General features: G+C 27.7%; 4 protein-coding genes across 4 annotated transcripts; 3 read left to right on the top strand and 1 right to left on the bottom strand.

The window, feature by feature from the left end:
- The first annotated feature begins 364 nt into the window (after positions 1 to 364).
- DICPUDRAFT_47154 (uncharacterized protein) lies at positions 365 to 4,308 on the top strand. The gene is made up of 3 exons (XM_003286988.1): positions 365 to 508; positions 2,262 to 2,884; positions 3,071 to 4,308. Exons 2-3 carry the CDS (start codon positions 2,263 to 2,265, stop codon positions 4,192 to 4,194), a joined length of 1,746 nt encoding a protein of 581 aa, XP_003287036.1. The 5' UTR covers positions 365 to 508; position 2,262; the 3' UTR covers positions 4,195 to 4,308.
- A 157-nt stretch (positions 4,309 to 4,465) lies between these two features.
- DICPUDRAFT_77902 (uncharacterized protein) lies at positions 4,466 to 5,694 on the bottom strand (the record flags this gene model as incomplete). Its single annotated transcript, XM_003286979.1, has 3 exons — positions 4,466 to 4,943; positions 5,019 to 5,514; positions 5,604 to 5,694. 3 exons carry the CDS (start codon positions 5,692 to 5,694, stop codon positions 4,466 to 4,468), a joined length of 1,065 nt encoding a protein of 354 aa, XP_003287027.1.
- A 967-nt stretch (positions 5,695 to 6,661) lies between these two features.
- DICPUDRAFT_151089 (uncharacterized protein) lies at positions 6,662 to 8,385 on the top strand (the record flags this gene model as incomplete). Its single annotated transcript, XM_003286987.1, has 2 exons — positions 6,662 to 7,179; positions 7,281 to 8,385. 2 exons carry the CDS (start codon positions 6,662 to 6,664, stop codon positions 8,383 to 8,385), a joined length of 1,623 nt encoding a protein of 540 aa, XP_003287035.1.
- An 804-nt stretch (positions 8,386 to 9,189) lies between these two features.
- DICPUDRAFT_151088 (uncharacterized protein) lies at positions 9,190 to 21,980 on the top strand (the record flags this gene model as incomplete). Its single annotated transcript, XM_003286986.1, has 5 exons — positions 9,190 to 9,540; positions 9,602 to 12,068; positions 12,117 to 12,673; positions 12,750 to 20,309; positions 20,382 to 21,980. 5 exons carry the CDS (start codon positions 9,190 to 9,192, stop codon positions 21,978 to 21,980), a joined length of 12,534 nt encoding a protein of 4,177 aa, XP_003287034.1.
- Between the last annotated feature and the right edge of the window lie 100 nt (positions 21,981 to 22,080).

Here is a 22,080-nt window from a genome sequence, read left to right as displayed (position 1 = left end):
TTTTTTTTTTTTTTTCTTTTTTTTTTTTTTTTCCAATATATAAAACAATACTGCCAATAATATAAATTTATACATATTTTTTTTTTTTTCATTTTTTTATTTTTTTAATTTTTTTATTTTTTAGATATCTTTATAAAAATTCATTGATTATATAATTCAAATTTTATTTTATTATTGGGGACGCACCAACAAATCAATTAAAGAAAATGATTGAAAAATACTTTAAATTTTCTTTTTGACAAAAAATTATTATTTTTTTTAATTTTTTTTTTTTTTCGTTTTTTTTTATTTTTTTTTTATTTTTTTTTATTTTCATTATTTTATTATTATTTTTATTATTTTTATTATCCTGGAGTAGCCTTGTGTATATAGTAATTTATTTACAAAGACACATTTATACATTGAAAACCTACTTTAGATACCCTTTTTTTTTTTTTTTTTCCTTCTTTTCCAAATAAAAATCAAATAAATAGTAGATTTAGGTTTTATTAATAAATTAATAATAAAGGTAATTATAAAAAAAATTTAGATTTTAAATAATAGTTTATAGATAGATAAAAAAAAGAAGATAGAGAAGCGGAATATGATTCATCAATTTCTCTTTATTTTTTAAATATTGGTTTAATTTTTTTTATCTTTTATATTAAAAAAAAAAAAATTAAATAAAATTGAAAAAACAGTAAAAATAATAATAATAATAATAAATTAATAAACAATAATAAATAAACAATAAATAAATAAATAAATAATATGGCAGTAATAAATTAATATTAAGTGGGTTATTGTGTGTTAAAAAAAGATGTTCAAAACAAAACACTACTCACTTACACACACCGACACACACACAGAAAATAAAAAATTAAAAAAAATAACTTATATCAATACATATTAAATAGTAATAATAATAATTAAATTAAACTTATATATTTATATGAGTGTGTAGTGTGAAATTAACCAAATATGCAAAAATTAAAAAATTAGACATTCAAAGACTTACAAAGATCAACATTATTATTATTTTTTCTTTTTTTTTTTTTAAATTTTTATAATTTTTAAATTATTTTTTTTATAAAATTTTTTTTTAATTTTTTAGTATTACATAGTATTTTGCTGTTTATTTTATAAAAAAAGTTTGTTTTTATTATAAATAGTATATTTTTTTTATTTTTAACCGTGTACATATATCTATGTGCATGAGAAACACCAAAGTCAACCTTAAAAGTAATAATAAGCACATATAGCCACCCACATCACATACATGCACCACCACCACTACTACCACACTATATACACTCAATTGTTAATCATATAACTTTCTAATTTGGAATAAAAGAGTTGTTTTTTAATTAAAAATAACAATAGTTTAAACTTTTTAGAAAAAAGTATAGATTTTATATTTGATAGAACAAATTTTATTTGTTAATCAAAAAAAAAGGATTATATATATTTATATCTCCAAAATTGCAAAAATTATATTATCAATATTTAAAAGACACAAAACATGCACTATACAAACATACATGTACACCCTTTTTTTTTTTTTTAATTCCATTTTGTTGATCTTCATTTCATATATATTATGATTGTATTGTTAATTAAAACAAACCACAACCCACTCACAAAAACCCAATTGTGTATATATATACATGCATTAATATAACAATAAAAAAAAAAAATGTACATCAAAAATAATATACCAATAAAAAAAAAAAACAACAAATTCATCAATTTATCAAGACACTAAATATCTTATATAATAAAATCAAAAATAATTTATACAATACTATATCTACTTTTAAATTGTTATTTCTTATCGATCAATAATAAAATAAAAACTAAAAAAAATAAAAGAAAATAATAACAATATATCTTTAGAATGATTATATGAATTTGAATACTTTAATGTTTATAAAAGTTTATGATTATTATTTTTATTATTTTTTTTTTCTTTTTTAAAATTAAAATATTTTTTAAAATATTATTATTTTAATAATTTGTTTTATAACATCAACATTTTAAAATAAAAATAAAATAATATTTTAAATATCACATCAACAAATTTAAAACATATTTGTTTATATTTATTTATTCAATAACAACAATACTAAATCTAATTACTAAATATAATATAACATCAACAAATATATTATATAATAACTACTTTTTTATAATTTACTAATAACAACAACAATATTTTATTTAATTTTAAACGATTAAAATTACACCCCCTATATAACCACCCTTTATACAAAAATGTTTAGAATGTTTAATAGTAGCCACTTTGTACCACAAATTGTTTCAAATGGTTTAAGAGCTTGTCCTATACTTTCAAGAGGCAGTAGCAGCAGTTCTGGCAGTATTATTAATAATGGCGCAAGTGGGCCAAATAGTAATATTTATGTAGATTATTTCTCAACATCTACCGCTAGTATTATTCCAGCAGTTAATAATGGTTCAACCACAACTCCATCAGGTTCAATGGTTTCAAGTGCCACAACTACCACAATCAAACATCCATCAACTTTAACACCAGACAATGCCAAGGATTTCTTTGAAAAGTGTCCATACGCAAATGTCGTCGAAGAAGGTATTAAAAAAGATCACGAAAAAGGTTTAGAAGCATTATCCGAATTAATCAAACCAACTGGTAGTGGTGTATCAAAAAGACTTGAACATCAAGATCCACAAGAAGCACTCTTAAATGAAATGATTGAAATGAATGAAATTAAAGCCACTCATAGAAATTCAAAAAAGAACATCACTGAAAACAAAGAAAACTATGTCAATGGATTCAAAGCAGTCATCGATAATTTAAAACAAGAAGGTAGATACAGAGTTTTTACAACCATTCAAAGACAAGTTGGTTCATTCCCACATGCAAAACGTTATCAATCTGCTCAAGAATATATTTCACCAAATAAAGTTGAATTTAGTTTTGATGAAGACGAAGATACAACTGATATTAATAATAGCAATAATAATAATATTAAAAATAAAACAGCAGGAGCAGCAACCAATAAAAAATCAAGCTCAAAACAAAATAAAAAAGTTAATCATCAACATTTCAAAGAAAAGTTATCACAAGTTAAAGAATTGGAACAACTTCAAGATTCAGTTACAGTTTGGTGTAGCAATGATTATTTAGGTATGGGTCAACATCCAGTCGTTATCAATGAAATGACAGATTCAATTAAAAAGATGGGCGCAGGTTCAGGTGGTACAAGAAATATTTCAGGTACTACAAGTGAACATGTTAAACTCGAAATGGAATTAGCAGATTTACATAATAAGGATGGTGCATTAGTATTTGGTTCATGCTATATTGCTAATGTCAATACTCTTACTTCAATCGCAGCCATCATGCCAGATATGATGATTTTCAGTGATCAAAAGAATCATGCTTCATTAATCGAGGGTATTAGAAATTCAAAATTAGATAAGAAAATCTTTAAACATAACGACCTCAAACATCTTGAAAGTTTATTAGCCAGTGCAGATCCAGCTCGTCCAAAGATTATTGTTTTCGAATCAGTTTACAGTATGGACGGTACCATTGCACCAATCGCTGAAATTTGTGACCTTGCTGATAAATATAATGCTCTTACTTTTATCGATGAGGTTCATGCCGTTGGTCTCTATGGTAATCGTGGTGCCGGTATTTGCGAACGTGAAAATCTTATGGATCGTATCGATATCATCTCTGGTACTCTCGGTAAAGCCTATGGTGTATTTGGTGGTTACATTGCTGCTAATAAAGATATTGTCGATGCTGTTCGTTGTCTTTCACCAGGTTTCATTTTCACCACTTCAATTCCACCATCAATTGCTGCAGGTGCTCGTGCTTCAGTCTCTTATTTGAAATCATCAAATAAAGAACGTAAATTACATCAAGAACGTACTAAAAAACTCAAGGAAATGCTCAAGGATGCCTCATTACCAGTTTTAGATACTGACAGTCATATCGTTCCATTGATGGTTGGTGATTCAGTATTATGTAAAAAGATGAGTGATTATCTTTTAACAAAACATAATATATATGTTCAACCAATTAACTATCCAACTGTTGACAAGGGTACCGAAAGATTCCGTTTAACCCCATCACCAGTTCACAATGACGAATCAATGAAACATCTTGTTAATTCAATTATTGACTGTTTCCAAATCTTTGGTAAAAAATATGTCGCAAAAAATTAAAATTAGGGTAATAAAAAAAAAAAAAAACAAAAAAAAAAAAACAATAAATTTATAAAAATTATCATATTATATATTTTATAAAATATATAATTATACACTATTACCAATTATCACAAATATAAAATATTAAATTGCTAAAGTTTTATTTTATAGCTAAATTTCTTTTTAAAAAAAGTATATATTTTTTTTTAAATTGAATTTTTTTATTATTATTATTATTATTTATTTATTTATTTATTTGTTTATTATTATCAACTATTAATTATTATATTTAATTTTCAGATAAAAATAAAACTGCATCTGGATATAAACTTTCATCTTTTAAGGTGACAGATAAATTGGTTAATCTTTTTTTTGGGAAATTTGTGGATAAAACATAGTGTTCGATTGGTTCTTGAATTAAAGTGTCAATATAGTCCATAACATATTCGATTGTACTGGAGATTAAAAAGTTTCTTTGAATTTTAGAGCCATCATGAAGTCTAATAACTAATTTTGTAACATCGTTTGAGCCTTTAATTAAAGATGGCTCAACTTGATAATATTTTTTTTTATTTTCTTTTCTTTCTAAAAGTCTATTTTCAAATTCTAATCTTTCTCTTTCCTCTTGTTCTTCTCTTTCTCTCTCCAATCTCTCTTGCTCTAATTTTTCTAATCTAATTCTTTCTTTTTCTTGATCTGCTTTTAATGATTTCAAGTATTCTTCATCTTGTTCTTGTCTAATAAATCTGTCTTGTTCTCTTAAGTCACTATAAAAATAAAGATTAAATAATGAGTATATATTATTAAAAAAAATATTGGATATCTAAAAAAATAGTATTTACTTATCGGCTTTTGCTGAAATTAAAGATGGTTCATAATATGCAAAGTGATCTCTAATTGCATCAATGGTTGACTGTTTTGTTAATAGTTGTGTGTCTTGGAAGGATTCTAATTGAACCGGATCAGAAGTGCTTGTTAAGCCAGGAATGTTGTTGCAGCTGATCATTGAAAGGAATGGATAAGAGGTTGCTTTTAAGAAATTGCTAATTCTAAGACCTAATGATGTATTAATATCACATGCCCAAAATACAAAATGTTCGTCTATAAACTCTTTAAACTCTCTTGTAAATAATACATCCTTGCAAAAACTATTTGCATTGGGGTTCTTTGATGAGTGAACATAAATAATCAAAAATTTAAATTTACTTCTTGCAAATGAAACTGTTTCTGTATAAATACCATTTCTGAATGTTGGATGTGTATCACCAAATCTATTTGTTAAGTTTGAAATAGTTCTTCTTGTTTCCTCAAGTGGATTTGGTTCTGTCATATAAGTTACTGAATTTAATATAGAAGAAGAAGAAAAAAAACAATTAATATAAAATGATGGTAAATGAATAAGTGTGATAATTAAAACTAAAGCATACATAATAAATTTGTGTAGTATCCCCATGTTGAAGTGTTTCTATTGGTTGTTGTGGTTGTGGTTGTGGTAGATGATGAGCTTGATGGATTCATTTTATTATTATTTTTTAATTTAATGTAACAAAATATAACAAATCCAATTCCAAAAGTGTTTAATAATAAAAGTGTTGGTGAGGTTTTATTTTTTGTAATAAAACTTTTGGACAATAAATAATAATAATGGGGATTCTTTAAATTTGAAATTAGAGACGACGTTTTTAATATTGAAAAAAAAAAAAAAAGCTTGTTATCACTTTTTTTTTTTTTTTTTTTTTTTTAAAGTTATAAGATAATGAAAAGTGATAATAAATTTAATTTAAAAAAAATTTTTAAAAAAATTATAAAAATTAAAAAAAAAAAATTAAAAAATTAAAAATTAAAAAAAAAATAGAAAAAAAAAAAAAATAATATAAAGTGTATATTTTTAGATTGCTTTGTCATTTTAAAATAATAAAAATTCTTTTAAAAAGGATAATTGAATATTAAATAAAAAAATACACTGATTTAATAATAATAAAATAATAACAATAATAATATTTTAAAAACAAATAAAATGTGTAGAAATGGGGAGAATAAAAAGTGTGAATATTAAAAAAAAAAAAAAACTAAAATAAATAAATAAAAGATTACCAATATATATTTACACTTTTTTACATTGATTGTATTTGTGTTTGGGGTATTAAATAATCGAAGATCCTACCAGATCCGGATAAGTGCAAACATCAGCACATATCATGGTGTAATCTCTAACCGCTTAATAAAAAAAAAAAAAAAATTAAAAAAAAAAAAATTTAAATTTTTCAAAAACACCCTAAAATTTTTTTTTTTTTATCCACTATATATACTTAAGCACTCTATTCTATTAAAAATATAAAATATAACAAAATAAAATATATAATCAAATAAAAAATAATAAAATCTAATAAAACCCAATAGAAGTTTTTTTTTTTATATTCATTTAAATCATTTTTATTTTTATTTTTATTTTTTTATATAGTATAGTATTGTAATAATAATAATAATGGGGAGTAATAACAATAGTTCAAGTAATGGAAATTTATCAACACTTGTAATGGATAGATTCAATGTCAGAATCAATTCATTGGCTGTAGAAAAGACAGAAAAGAATGCTAATATCTATTTGGTTGGTAGTTTCGATGATTATAAACAGTTTAGAACAGAATCAAAAAAGTCATCATCAACAGATGGATCAGCAAAATTTCTAGATTTTAATATAGATTTTCAATATGAAACTAAATTTATTCATAAGCTAGATCGTAAACATCTAAAGATTTGTGTATATAAAAAGAAATCGATGGGTACTGATAAGCATTTGGGTAGTTTTCAAGTTGATCTTTATACATTAGCAACTGGTCCAATTAGTCATGATGTCATTTTTCAAAAGGATGGATTGGGTATTGGCCGTATACAGTTTAGATTGGAAATGTCACATATAAATGATGTTAAATTTAACATTAAATCAATTTTATTATCAAATTTACAAAAAATGTCAAATTATCAAGTAGAATATTCGTTAGGGTAATTTTAAATTATTTATTATTATTATTATTATTATTATACCACGATTAATAGTATTCTAATATTATTTTTCCTTTTCTATTGATTTTATCAAATAATAGTAAACCAATTATTTTAAAAACACCAGTTATTGAAGGTACAGTTTGTCCAAGTTGGTATAATCAAATACCTATTGTTGCAACACTATCATTAAAGGAATTAGTGGATTCACATTTTCTATTTACATTAAAAGATATGAAGCAAAACAAAACTATCGGTTCATTACAATTACCAATCAAATCAATATTTTCATTCATTGAGGGTGATAGTAAAATCGTTAAAACTAAGCTCTATGGAGTAAGCAAAAAACAAGATGTTTGTGATGCATTTATAGAGATTCAGTTTACAAATATTCCGCAATTAGCTCAATTTAAAGATGGTATTCAAACAGAAACAGGTATTAGACATGCACAACCATTCTTTTCAGGTGTTCCATTACCAAAATTAATGGGTGAAATCACTCAACAACCCACTCAAGCTAGTCAAATTAAACTTCCTGCAGGTTGGGAAAGCAGAGTGGATAATTTTGGTAGAGTTTATTATATTGATCACAATACTCAACAAACTACATGGACATCACCTTTAAATTATAGTCCAGTTGAAAAAAGACAATCTTCTATCATCACAAATGGCGTAATTGCTTCGCCTGCTAAAGCAGCAAGACCAACAAGATCAAAAGAAGAGGCAGCAATTATCCTTCAACGTACTTTTAGAAAGAAAAGAGAATATAATAAAACTATTAGAAATGCAAGTCCAAATAATGTAGCTCAAGAAAAACCAACTGTATATCAAGTTTTTAATGAAAACCAACCACAATTACCTCATGGTTGGGAGGTTAAAATGGATCCATATGGCAGGGTTTACTTTGTTGATCATATAAATAAAGTTACAACTTGGACAAAACCACAATTAAAAGATCATCAGCAACAATTTCAGCAACAACAACCACCACCACCACCACAACAATTCCAACTACAACCACAACATCAACAGCAACCACCACATTTCCAACCACAGCCACAACCATCACATCTCCAACCACAGCCACCACATTTCCAACCACAACCACAACACCAAATGTATCAACATCACCAACAACAATATAATCCTTATATAGGCCAACCCCCACATCACCAACCACATTATTCCATTCATGTTAAAAAATAAATTATATATTGCCTTTATTTATTTCTTTAGTTAAAAAATAAATATCCATCACTTGTTATTCATTTTATTTTTTATATTAAACAATCATCAAAAAAAAAAATTTATAAAAATAAAATTATAAAATTTGTATTCTATAAAATTTGGCGCACAATTTTATTTATTAGAATTTTTTTTTATATATTATTTGTTTTTTTATTTACTTATTGATTTGATTAGATTGGATTATCCAGCGGCTCTTGCAGAGTCCGTAGTTTCACATACCGACTGTGTCTAGTTCTTTGATTATTTCATTTATTCCATAGTTTTTGCCTAAAATATTGAATTATAATAAAGGTATGCATTAATAAAAGGTAATACTAGGAATTTTTCAAATAATAAATAATAGTTAATTTGGATTTAAAATATACCTTATTTATGAATGGATATAAATAATTAAAAATTAATTCAAAAAAATTAAAAAAAATAAATTCGCGCATTAATATTTTTTTTGAATTTTTTTTTATTTTTTTGAATTTTTTTTTTTAAAAATTTTTAATGTTCATTATTTTTTTTTTTTTTTCAAATTATAATTTATTTTTATTTTCATAGGAAGAAAGGAGTTATTTGTATCCCTTCCTTTTTTGTTTTTTTTTAATTTTTTTTTTTTTACTTTTATTAGTTTTTTATTTGTAAATTTTATAAATATATTTAATGAGTTACATCATTTAATATATATAAAAAAAATATAATTGTATATAAATATAGCCGTTAAATTATTAGTTTAAATTTCATTTTTTTTTCTATTTTTTTTTTTGAGAAATAAAAATGCAGACTAATAATAGTCAAACTCCACAACCACCACCACAAACACAACAAACATCACCACCTCCACAGCAACCACCACAAACAACAACAACAGTACCACCTCCTAATTTACCAACTGCAGCTATTTCATCATCATCATCATCATCATCAATAAATATATCAAATGAGAAAATAAATTTTGAGTCATATGCAAAAAAATGTCAAGAATTAAATAATAATAGCGAATGGAATCAATTATTAGCGTTGGTAACTGAAATTAGAGAGAATATAGAATTACTTCATACAATAGAATATCCCACATTTTTAAGTTTTTTATTCCCAATTTTTTATAATATACTAAAACAAGGAGCAGTATGTATCAAATAGCAATCCATTTTATAATTTTAAATACATATTAATTGTTTTTTTTTAGGTTCAATTTGTTGATAATACAGAACAAAAAATTAGAAGTACCATTTTGGATATTTTTAATAAATTACCAAATAATGAATACCTTAGATCAAATGTTTTAGCATTATTACAATTATCAATGTATTTATTAGAGGTCGATAACGAAGAGAATGGTTTAATTTGTCTTAGAATCATTATAGATTTACATAGAAATTATAGAAATTCTCTAGAGGGTGAGGTACAATCGTTTTTAAATATTGTATTAAAGTTATATACCGATTTACCCCAAGTCGTTGAAAAAGTATTTTACCAACCACAATCAGCAGCAGCAGCAACATCATCAACTACTTCACCATCACAACCAGGTACTACCGCTACTACCACAATCCAACCACCAACAACACCACCAACCGCATCAACTATTAATCCACAAACACCTTTAGCACTGCAACCATGTAATATAAAAGGTATTGAATCATTTAAAGTTTTAACAGAATGTCCAATCATCGTAATTCTTTTATTCCAACTATATAACACATATATGAATACAAACGTACCAAAATTTAAACAAAACATTATGGATACCTTATCAATTCAAATTCCAAATAATGTTTCATCCCTTCATCACCAACAATATGTGGATTTCGTTGCGGCTCAAGTTAAAACACTTTATCTTTTGGCTTATATATTAAAATCAAATAAAATTGATCAAACAGAAAAATTTCCAAAAGCTGTTATTCAATTACTTCAAAATTGTCCACCACACTCTTTAGCGATCCGTAAGGAATTATTGGTTACATTGCGTCATATTCTTTCATCAGATTTCAAGATTAATTTCTTACCATTCCTTGATACGTTGTTAGAAGAAAAGGTATTATTGGGTACATCAAAGACAAGTTACGAGTCATTAAGATCAATGGCATACGGTTCAATGGCAGATTTTATTCATAATGTTAGAAGCCATTTAACTCTGGCTCAAGTTTCAAAAGTTGTTTCAATTTATTCAAGACATCTTCATGATTCAAGTAATCCATTATCGATTCAAACCATATCAGTTAAATTGATAATCTCTTTAATGGACTCAGTATTACGTAGAAGTGATCCACCTGATGTAAAATGTAGACCAATCATTTATAAAATGATAGATTCATTCATTAATAAATTCTCTTCAATTAAACGTACTATTCCAAAATTATTAGCTGATGATCAAAAAGAGAAAGAACAAAAAGATAAGGAACAAAAAGAGGGAAAGTTATTATCAGATAGTAGTAGTGTCCCTCCACCAACAACAGTAACCTCTTCAATTCAACAACAGCAACAAATAAGTGATGGTGCAATAGTAGATCCAATTAAAGACACCAAAGTATTGTTTAAAACTATGGTATCAAGTCTTAGAACTATATTTTGGGGTTTAAGCCATGTTTGTAAAGCAAATAACGCCCAAGTTGCTGCAGCTCAAACCGCACCAAATACTACTGCTTCTCCTACTTCACCAAATGCTGCACAACGTTTTGCACTAACACCACTCGAAGAGTCATTATTGTTTATAAAGTTATTTAAGAGTGCAACTAAGTGTTTCCCATTATACGCAGATATTAGTTCGACTACTCCACAAGAAGAAAAAGAAATTATTGAACATTTATCATCTTCATTTGTTATTTTAGATAATCGTACCTTCCAAGAGGTTATCAGTTACGTTTTGCCCTTCCTCTATAATAAAGCATTGGAATATCCATCATTATTGCTTGTGGCTCAATATTTCCTCTCACCAAATGTCGTAATTCCTAGTAACTCTAGTAATAGAATCTTTTTAGAGATTTTAACTCCATTCCTCTTTGAAAAATTCAAAAATCTTACACCAGCCGATAGGCCAGATATATGTTTAATTCGTCTTACAAAGTTATTATTTGGTACAGTTCACAGTAATTCAATATTGGCTATGCAACCAGGAACAACTACCCAGCCAATGGACACATCCACCGTGCAACAATTACTCTCAAGCATTATTTTAATTATACTTAAATTAATTACTGAATCAAGACAAATTGATTCTATTCAATACCTTTTATTATTAAAATCAATTTTCCGTAGTTGCACCAGACCTGACCAGAGCAAAGAAATTACATTACTTATTCCAGTAATTCTCGAAACTCTCAATGATTTATTACATTCAAGCTGTTACCCACAACCAGCTCTTCAATTAATTATCGAACTTTGCCTAACAATACCTGTCCAAATTGTAACACTCTTACCAACTTTATACCTTTTGGTTAAACCTTTAATGATGGCACTAAGTTCAAATTCATCAGATTTACTCATTACTACATTCAAGATTTTGGAATTAATTGTCGATAATGCAACTGGTGACTTTTTATTATTCACTTTTAGAGAGAATAAGACCGAATTCCTTTCTTGTATCTATAGACACATTAAACCAACACCTTATTTCTTTGGTCCACATGCAATTAGAATATTAGGTAAAATGGCTGGTAAATCAAGAAGTTTTACTGTATTATCTGGAACTTTTTCAAATCAAGATATTGATCCAAAATCAAATGTTTTCAAATTAGAATTACCATCTCCAACAACAACAACAACAACAGATGAAAATACTGGTGATTTCTCAATCTCATTAGATAAATCAATTACAACAATTAAAAATATACTTTTATATAATAATGATGATTCGTATCTTCAAAAGAATGCTTTTGCTTTATTAAAATATTATATAAATTTATATTTATTAAATGAAAAAGATCAATCTCAACAAATTGATTTTACCAAATATCAAGAAACTTTATTATCAGAATTGGAAGAAAGCTTAAAGAATGTAAACAATGATAAAACTATCTCAACTGTAAATTCAAATATTATTGTTGAATTTAATTCAAATAAAGATAATGAAATGGTTAATCAATTATCATTAGCAAGTTTAAGTATTTCACAAATGAATAATGACCAAAAGCAACAACAACCAATTGACTTTAGTAATATCAAAATATTTAAAACTAAAGATGAATATTTAAATGAAATCAAAAATTTTAAAGATTTAATTTACTGTTTATTTTTATCAATTTCAAACGATACTTTAAAGGTAACTAAAAATAGAATATTAAAAATAGTTTTTATCAATATATACTAATATATTTTTATTTTTTAATTATATGTAGAATCAATTCGATAGTTTAGCATTTTTAAATAATTTTATTTATCACTTTGTTTTATATTTATCATTATCATCAAATAGCGAAAAAACTTTGACAATAAATGAAATTGAACCAAAAGTATTTTTACAAGCATTAATAGATGTTATTTCAATTTCTTCATATAATATAGTCAACAACGAGGCCATCCAACAACAACCACAGTCACCATCATCCGCATCAATTTCAACCATTACTCCTTCTTTATTATCAACATCTAAATTTACAAGTGATCATATAAACTCCATTTTAGACATTATATTCAAGTGCTCCAATGAAATTTATTCAACATTGAATAGTAATAGCAATAAAGAAAGTAATGAAAACAGTAGTGAAAAAATGGAAATTGAAAGTACTGTTAACCAAGATGAAAAAGATGATGAACTAATTTCGCCAATTTATAAATATTTAATTGAATCATTCATCCAAAGTTGTTACGATAAAGATTATTCAATTAAAGGTGCTGGTTTAATTGGTATTAGATACATTTTGAATAATGTAAAAATATCATGGATCAACAGATATCAACATTTATTAGTCAAGGCTATATTGTTTGTAACTGAAGATTTATCTTATTCCGGCTATCAACCATATGTCGACTATGCTTCAGATTTGATTACCAGTTTATTAAAGATTTGCGTACCAACTTTAACTGCCCCAGAGAAAATGGAACAAGAGGAATCAAATGAAACTACAACAACAACAACAACAACAACTACAACATCATCATCATCATCATTACCACCAAGCGAACAATTAACCCAACCATTAGAGTCCCCACCAACTGCCTCTGCTACTACTACTGCATCTACTACTACCGCTTTAAATCAATCAACAAATATTTCACCAATACCAGAAAAACCACTTAAACCACATTGTACATTAAATCACCTAAATTCAAAAGATAGAGCAAGATTAAATTTAATTTTAGAATGTTTAATTAGTAATATTGTATCACCATCAATGCACACCAGACAAATAGCTCAACGTTTATTATTATTAGTTGCAGATGATATCACCAAAATCCCAATTCATTTATTGATTGGTGATGTCAAGGATTGCATCACAAAACTTTTACCAAAAACTTCACTAAAAACTTTTACAATTTCGTTCCAAACTGGTCTTATAGAGGGTTTAAATTTCTGCCTCACCCAAAAACCAACTCTTTTAGAAATTAATTCTGATTCTGTGCGTGTTCTTCAAGAATGTTTAAATGTAGCAGGTGATGAAAACTCAACCAATGTTCAAACGATTAAAGCAAATTCCGCTAGAAACATTGCATTAATTAATAAGCTTAGAGTTTCAGGTGTCGAATTGGTCGCTACATGCATGTTGGTACCAGAGTTTTTAACATATGAATGTACAGATTTTAAGAATCGTATCATAAGAATGTTCTTTAAAGCAGTTACTGCTCGTAATAAAGATATTGCATCCGCAGCTAAAAAAGGTCTTTCAAATTCAATATCTCATCAACGTATCCACCGTGAACTTCTTCAATCTTGTCTAAGACCTGTGTTGGCAAATTTAACCGATCCAAGACACCTATCTGTACCATTTCTCCAAGGTCTTTCAAGATTATTAGAGTTGTTAAGTAATTTCTTCAATGCCGCATTGGGTGAAAAGCTCTTTGAATACTTAAAGAAATTTGATGATCTTGGTAAACTATCATATGCAGTAAACAAATATAAAGACTCTGACGACGTTAAAATATGTGCCTCCATCATTGATATCTTCCATTTATTATTAACTGCAGCCAAGCTTTTAGAATCAACTATTCAATTGACCATAAAGCTCGAGCAAGGTCTTTGCAAAGAAGTGACCAGTCCATTCCGTGAACCACTAGTAAGATTCTTGGCTAAATATCCAACAAAAACTATTGAAATATTTATGGCATCGCCACAGTACAACATTGTATTTAGATTAATTTTAAAACAAAAAGAATTGTCTAAACCAATTCTTGAAGAGATGGCAAATACATATTCAACATGGTTGGAATCAAACCTCAAATCTAGTAATCCAGATACCCGTTATCATATTATTTCAATTGTAAATATAATTAGAAAATCATTACCCAACTGGTTACCCGAAAATAGAAAGGTTTTAGATATTTTAATTGAATATTGGAGAATTCTCAGTCATTTACTTCAAAATACAGCCAATCCAGCAGATATCACAAATCAAACATTAAAAGAAACTAAAATTTTGGTAAAATGTTTTATTCAGTATTGCAGAGCCCACAAAGAGGAAACCGATCTTTATTTCTATATGCTTTCTGTATTATCAGTTAAATCATATATGGATTTCAATTTCCTTCGTGATTTTTATCAAAACGAACTCATTGTACAATCTTCAATCGAACAAAAAAAGAAAATTATTACAACATTTTTAATTTTCTTCAAAGATCACACTATCCCATCTGATAATAAAGTTCAAGCCATTCAAAATCTTATTAATCCAATATTAACAGCATATTTCACTATGGAGCCATCACAAAGAGCCATCGAAGATATTGTTTTCCTTCAATTAACAAAGCAAACCTTAGAACCCGATATCAAGATGAACGATGAACTTTTATTAATCGAATTGCTCCAAATGGAATCTATTCTCTTTAAGAATATGGCTGGTGCATTGGGTGAATGTCGTAAAGAATTAATTAAGTTTGCATGGAGTCACTTAAAGAATGAAGACATTATTGTTAAGCAATATGCTTCCATTTTAACTTGTGGCTTTATAGAGGCTTATGAAACCCCACCAAAGATTATTCTTCAAATTTTCGTTTCATTTTTGCGTTCCTATCAACCTGAAACCAAACAATTGGTTAAACAGGGTTTAGATCTCTTATTACCAACCTTTAAATTACGTTTCCCACCTTGTGACCCAAAGAACAGTGCTTGGATTAAATGGACAAAGAAAATCGTAGTTGAAGAAAGTCATACAACTGCTCAATTAGCTCATGTAATTCAATTAATCGTTAGAAAATCCCAATACTTTTACCATAATCGTTCTCAATTTATTCCACATATGGTACTACTATTACCAAGAATTGCATTAGGTTCAAATTTAACTTCTGAAAATAAGAAACTGGCTTTGGATATTGCTGAAACAATATTGGTTTGGGAAAGAATGAGACTATCAAATTTACAAAAAAATCAAAAGTCAAATATTAATACCTCATCATCTGGAATTCAGACTCCACAGCAACAATCATTCAATCAACCACCATCAACTCCATTTGCCGAAGGTGTTACAACACCAAGTCAAAACATTTCAACACCAAATGTATCAGATTCATCAATGACCCAACAAAATACACCTTCTGATGATGACTATAAACCACCACAAAGTGCAATTGAACATATTTCACTCTTTTTAATTCGTATGTCTACTGCTTGGCCAAATATTAGTGATAAGAGTACCGAGCTTTTAAGACAATATCTTACACTTTGGCCAGAGGTTAATATTAAATTCTCTGTTTTCGAAAAACCATTAAACAGTCCTGATCCACCAGTCGTCTCAACTGCTCTTTCAATGATTAATTTGGTTGCAGAGTTCCATATCAATACATTTATTCCAAATAATATTGTTTCTCTTCAACATTCATTGTTACCAGCATTAAACAACGATAACCCAAAGATATCTGGTCACCTTTGCTCACTATTTAAAAAGATTTTGGTTGCTTTCCCAATTAGTAAAGAGACTATCCCATCAGAAATCAGTTCATTCTATAAATTTATTTCAACTCAAATCGAAATGATTTTAGGTTCATTTGAAAAGAATTACAATCTATCAATTTTATCGATTATTAAAATTTTCAAGGACGAAGATGAATCATTTATTGATCCATACATTGGCTTATTGATTAAAGTTTTGGTCAAGCTTATTAAAAACTATTTAAATACTGATGAAGCATCAACTGGATCTACTACATCAGCTAGTGGTTCAACAACTGCCGGTACAAATACAATCACAACAACTTCAAGCGGTGCTATTGCCTCTGGTGGAACTATTCAAAGTAAGCCACCTGAAAATGCTTCTTCAACTCAAAATAAGAAATCAAATTCAGAAATAATTCAAAGTTTATCAAAAACATTTGAATTTTTAAAAGTTAAAACCTCAAAACTTAATGATGAACAAAAGAAAACTTTAATCCAATCACTCTTAGCAATCATTGAAAAATCAAATGATATAGATTTACTCAAAGATGTAGTTTCAGTTATTGATGATTTAATAAAATTATCTCCAAGCGACACCAATACCAACTCGGCCTCTATTTCTACTGATACTACCGAACCAACAGCAACCAATCCAAATACCCCATTCCTTAGCACAAAAGAAAAAGTTAATTTCTTATTCAAGATGAGCAGATTGGAACAATTAAATAATCAAGATTTATTCTTATCATATTATAATTTGGTATTAAATCTTTACAATGACAATAATACATCAAAACAAGAAATTTCTCAATTAGAGCCATGTTTTATGATGGGACTTCGTTGTAACGATCCAAAGATTAGAAAGTCATTCTTTGAAATTTTAAATAATTCAATTAGCAAAGATCCATATCAAAGATTAAATTACATCGTTTCAATTCATCAATGGGATACATTTGGTCTATCATATTGGATCAGACATGCTGTAGATTTATTATTAGCCGTTTTGCCATCAAACAAATTGGTACGCCTATCAAATAGTTGTTCAAATTTACCAAAAGTTTCATTAACAAAGAATTTATTAGAGCAACAGTCAAATGATAATGATAATGATAATGAATTTATAAAATCATTAAAATTACATTATGATTGGTTAAATGAAATAAGTTTATCAACTTCAAACGAATATTCATTATTTAATGACAATATTAGAGAATTAATCTTTGTAGATCCATTTTTAACAAATGATTTATGGTGTTCATTATTTAGTTCAATTTGGGGTCAAGTTTTAGGTAAAGAAGAACAATTTAAATTAACAAAATCTTTAACAGTTTTATTATCAAAAGATTATTCCAGAAGAATTCCATTGGTTAATAAACCATCATATCCAACTAGTTATTTATTACCAGTACCAGTCAAAGCTTCTAGCCAAACAACTTCAAATATAGTTTCAAATAATCCAGCATTACAACCAATTAATTTAGTTACATTGTATCAACAACAACAATCTAACTCTGTTATTGTGCCATCATTAAACGAACCAAATGTCATTAAAACATTTATTCAATCCATTGATTCATGTTCACCAAATTCTCCAAAGATTCCAGTTGAACTAATTGCTTTCTTGGGTGAAAGTTATAATTGTTGGTATAGCTCAATAAAGTTAATTGAAGAGCATTTGATTTGTAAACAAAAGGTGGTTTCAGATTCAACAGATATTCATTGGGATTATTTATCATATCTCTATAAAGGCCTTAATGAAAAAGATGCCCTCTATGGTATTTACAGAAAGAGATATCATTGCGATGAAACTAAATTGGGTTTGCTTTTGGACCAATTCTATATGTATCAATCAAGTCAAGAAGTGTTCCTATCTGCTATGAATAAATATTCATTGGTTGGTGCAAAACCAACACCAAAAAGTGAAAATCTACTTTGGGAGGATAGCTGGTTAGAATGCGCCAAACGTTTAAATCAATGGAATTTCCTTTACGAATACTCTAAAGAAAAGAATCTTTATGAACTTAGCGCCGAAAGTGCTTGGAAGAACTCACAATGGAATCTTATTAGTAACAGTATTAAGAGAACTACACTTCAAGGTGATTCAAGTATGAAAAAGATTATGAATGGTTATTATTTAACTCATGATAAGAAATTTAATGAAGTTGATCCCTTAATCGTTTCTGCAAATCAAATGATTTTAGACAAATGGGTATCATTACCAGAAAGATCGATTAGAGCCCACTCACCTTACTTGGTAGAAATGCAACAAGTAGTTGAATTACAAGAGTCTGTTCATATTCTCAAAGAGATTGCAACTGTTTCAACCTTACCAAGTACTGATCCAAGCGTTAGTAGTAGAGCTTTTCTCACCTCAAACTATATTAAATCAATATTTGGTATTTGGCGTGAACGTTTACCAAATAAAGACGAAGATATTAAAATTTGGTACGAATTATTACAATGGCGTCAACAATTATTTAACACTATTGCACCATCCACACCTGCCGGTGCCGAACAACCATCTCCACCACTTCCAGGTTCCATTGAGTATGCTTCATCAAAATATATGGTTTTAGAAACTGCTTGGAGTATGAACAAATACTCTCATGTAGTTAGAAAGTATAATATGATTGAAGTTTGCTTAAATTCGTTAGGCAAGATGTTTGATCTATCAATCGAACTCCACGATATCTTTTTAAATTTAAAAGAACAAATTAAATGCTACCTCCAATTACCAACTCATTATGGAACCGGTATTTCTATAGTCAACAGCACTAATTTAGATTACTTTAACCCACTCCAAAAAGGAGAGTTCCTTCAACTAAAGGGTGAGTTTTTAAATCGTTTAGGTAATTTCGATGAAGCCAATCTTTCATTTGCTACTTCGGTAAATATTTATGAAAACTTTGCAAAAAGTTGGATTAGTTGGGCTCATTTCTGTGATAATCAATTCACAAATCACTCTGTAAATACTCCAAATATAACCTCAAGCTCCACCCCTGACATTAAGTCGCAATGGGCTGAATCTGCCATTAGTTGCTATATTCAAGGTATAAAATGTGATCCAAAATATGGTTCCAGATATATTCCAAGAATATTCTGGTTATTAATGTTAAATGGCTCTGGTGAGGTTCCACAATTACCACCACCATCTCAGCAACCAACACCTCAACAACCACCATCACAACAACCAAGCCAAACTTCAGAAACATCAAGTACTTCTACCACAACTGCAGATTCCTCTCAAACTACTGCACAACCACCACAAAAGAAGATGACATCAGCACAAGCAGTTTTCTCCGCATTCTTAAATTCATGGACCATTCTCCCACAATGGGTTTGGATTAATTTCGTTCCACAACTTATTACAGGTGCAATGAACCTTGGCAACTTCCAAGGTTATGGTTTCCTTTGTTGGCAAATGATTGGTAAAGTTTGTTATTTATATCCAAACTCAACATATTATCATTTCAGAAAATTAGTTATTGAAATAAAATCAAATCCATCTTTTACTCAAAAACCAACTCCAGCTACACCATCAACAGCTCCAACTCCAACCCCAGCTCCAACCCCAGCTCCAACAGCTGATAACTCAACAACTGAAGGCTCAACAACAGCACAAACAACCGCACAAACAACAACAGCAACATCCACTGGTACTTCAACAACTTCAAATCCAACACCATCACAACCAACACCAATTCCCCCTCTTAAAATGGCAGATTCTCTCTCTGGAGGTTTAAATCAATTCCATAGTTGTCTAATTAATGAAATTGATATAATGTTAAATATTATAACTACTTTATCGAAGAACTTACCAGCAATTTACCAATTTAATGCATGTTTACATAAAATTATCACTGATTCATTTAATGTAAGTAATAAATAGATTAATAATATAATGAAATAGATACTAATAATTAAACAATTTTACTTTTGAAAATAGAACGAAATGATTACAAAAGATATCAAAGATATGATAAAAACCTTACATAACCATTTCTTTATTGAAAATATTCAATACCCAAATAGTGAAGTATTTGTAGAAAAATTAAAGGTAGAATTTGAAAATCAATTTAAACAATATATTGGGGATAATTTGATGGACACAAATGAAGAAACAATTAATGATTTATTAAAGAAGTTAATAGATTTTAACGATAGACCAATCGATCCATCATTAGTTATTGTTAAATACTCTAACGGAACAAGCAATTATTTCTCAGAAGGTGTTCAAATTAATATCGAATCAATCTCTGATCAAATATTAGATTTCAAACCAAATGTTTTAGAAGTACCAGGCCAATCAAATCCACTTCGTGATCCAAATACAGATTTTAATGTTAAAGTTGAAAAGATGTCAATCTACGCTAAAATGATTAAACATTCAAATGGTTTACTTTGTCCTCGTATTACATTATTTGGTACAAATGGTAAATCATATAATTATTTAATAGAGTCTACACCAGTTTTAACATTCGAAAAGATTAAAGCTCCATCTCGTTCAATTGAAAGAAGATCACAATTATTAGGCTCAATTAATACAATGTTAATGAAGAATCGTGAAACTAGAAGAAGAGGTATTACATTTAATTCAAATCCACCAATCATACCAATTAATCAAAATATTTCATTAATTCAATGTATCGGCAATGAAAACTTTAAAACTTTATCAGATATTTGGTATGATAATTCAAACCAAACCAATATCTTTTATCCAATGCTCAAATATAAAGAGAAACTATCAAACAAAACCACAACTGCTAATATCAACAATGATGGTGATCAAATGTCAGTTGATGATGACGAAAATAATTCTCCTGGTAACTCAACAATTTTACCATTTAGAGAAATGCTTAAAGAAACTGGTGATGATTTATTTATCAAATTTATCGATAAGATGTTTTCAAACTATCAGGACCAATACGAATTTAAATTACATTTTGCAACTCATTTTGGTCTATATTCAACTTTACAATATTTGTTCTTCTCTGATATCGGTAAAATCTCACCAAGCGAAATTTACTTCAATAGATGGAGTGGTTCAGTCTTTTATAGCAATTGGGAATTGAATTTAACCGATCGTAAACAAAATTTTGACCTCTTAAAAGATAGACCAGAAAATCAATTACAACTCTTACGTTTATCACCAAATATTAGAAATTACTTGGGTCCATTTATTATTGAGGGTAGTTATCTTGCATCATTAGTTGGTACTTGTATTTGTATTTCGGAATTAAAGGATCAGTTTGTAAACTTAATTAATCTTTACATATTCGATGAATATTTATGTTTGCATAATGTAGAGCCTTTAACTCAAACCGAGCAAAACAAAGATAGACATATCCATTATGAATTTATTGAACGAACCACCAAAACCGTAAATCAAATGTTAGAAAATAGAGTCGACTCTTTAACATCTACCAATCAACCAGATAAAACTTTATTCATCTCACCAATAGTCAAAAAAGTTAATGAATTAATACAAAACTCCTTAACTTCAAACATATCAGAATTAAACCAAATTTCATGCCCATGGCTTTAAAAATAATAATAAAAAAAAATTAAATAAAAAAAATTTTAAAAAAAAAACAATGGTTTCTTTAGAACTAACTCTTTTAATAGTTTAATTAATATTTATAATA

Source organism: Dictyostelium purpureum, assembly GCF_000190715.1.
Source record: "Dictyostelium purpureum unplaced genomic scaffold DICPUscaffold_86, whole genome shotgun sequence".
Classification (NCBI taxonomy): Eukaryota; Evosea; class Eumycetozoa; order Dictyosteliales; family Dictyosteliaceae; genus Dictyostelium; species Dictyostelium purpureum.
Note: the sequence above shows the minus strand (reverse complement) of the source record. Positions and strands in the feature narration are given on the sequence as shown.

Excerpts from the sequence above, each read along its gene's own strand:
- DICPUDRAFT_47154 (XM_003286988.1), top strand. The coding sequence starts at position 2,263 with ATGTTTAATAGTAGCCACTTTGTACCACAAATTGTTTCAAATGGTTTA. Across the intron at positions 2,885-3,070 it reads TTCATTCCCACATGCAAAAC|AAAAGTTATCACAAGTTAAA; the intron begins GTTATCAATCTG and ends AACATTTCAAAG.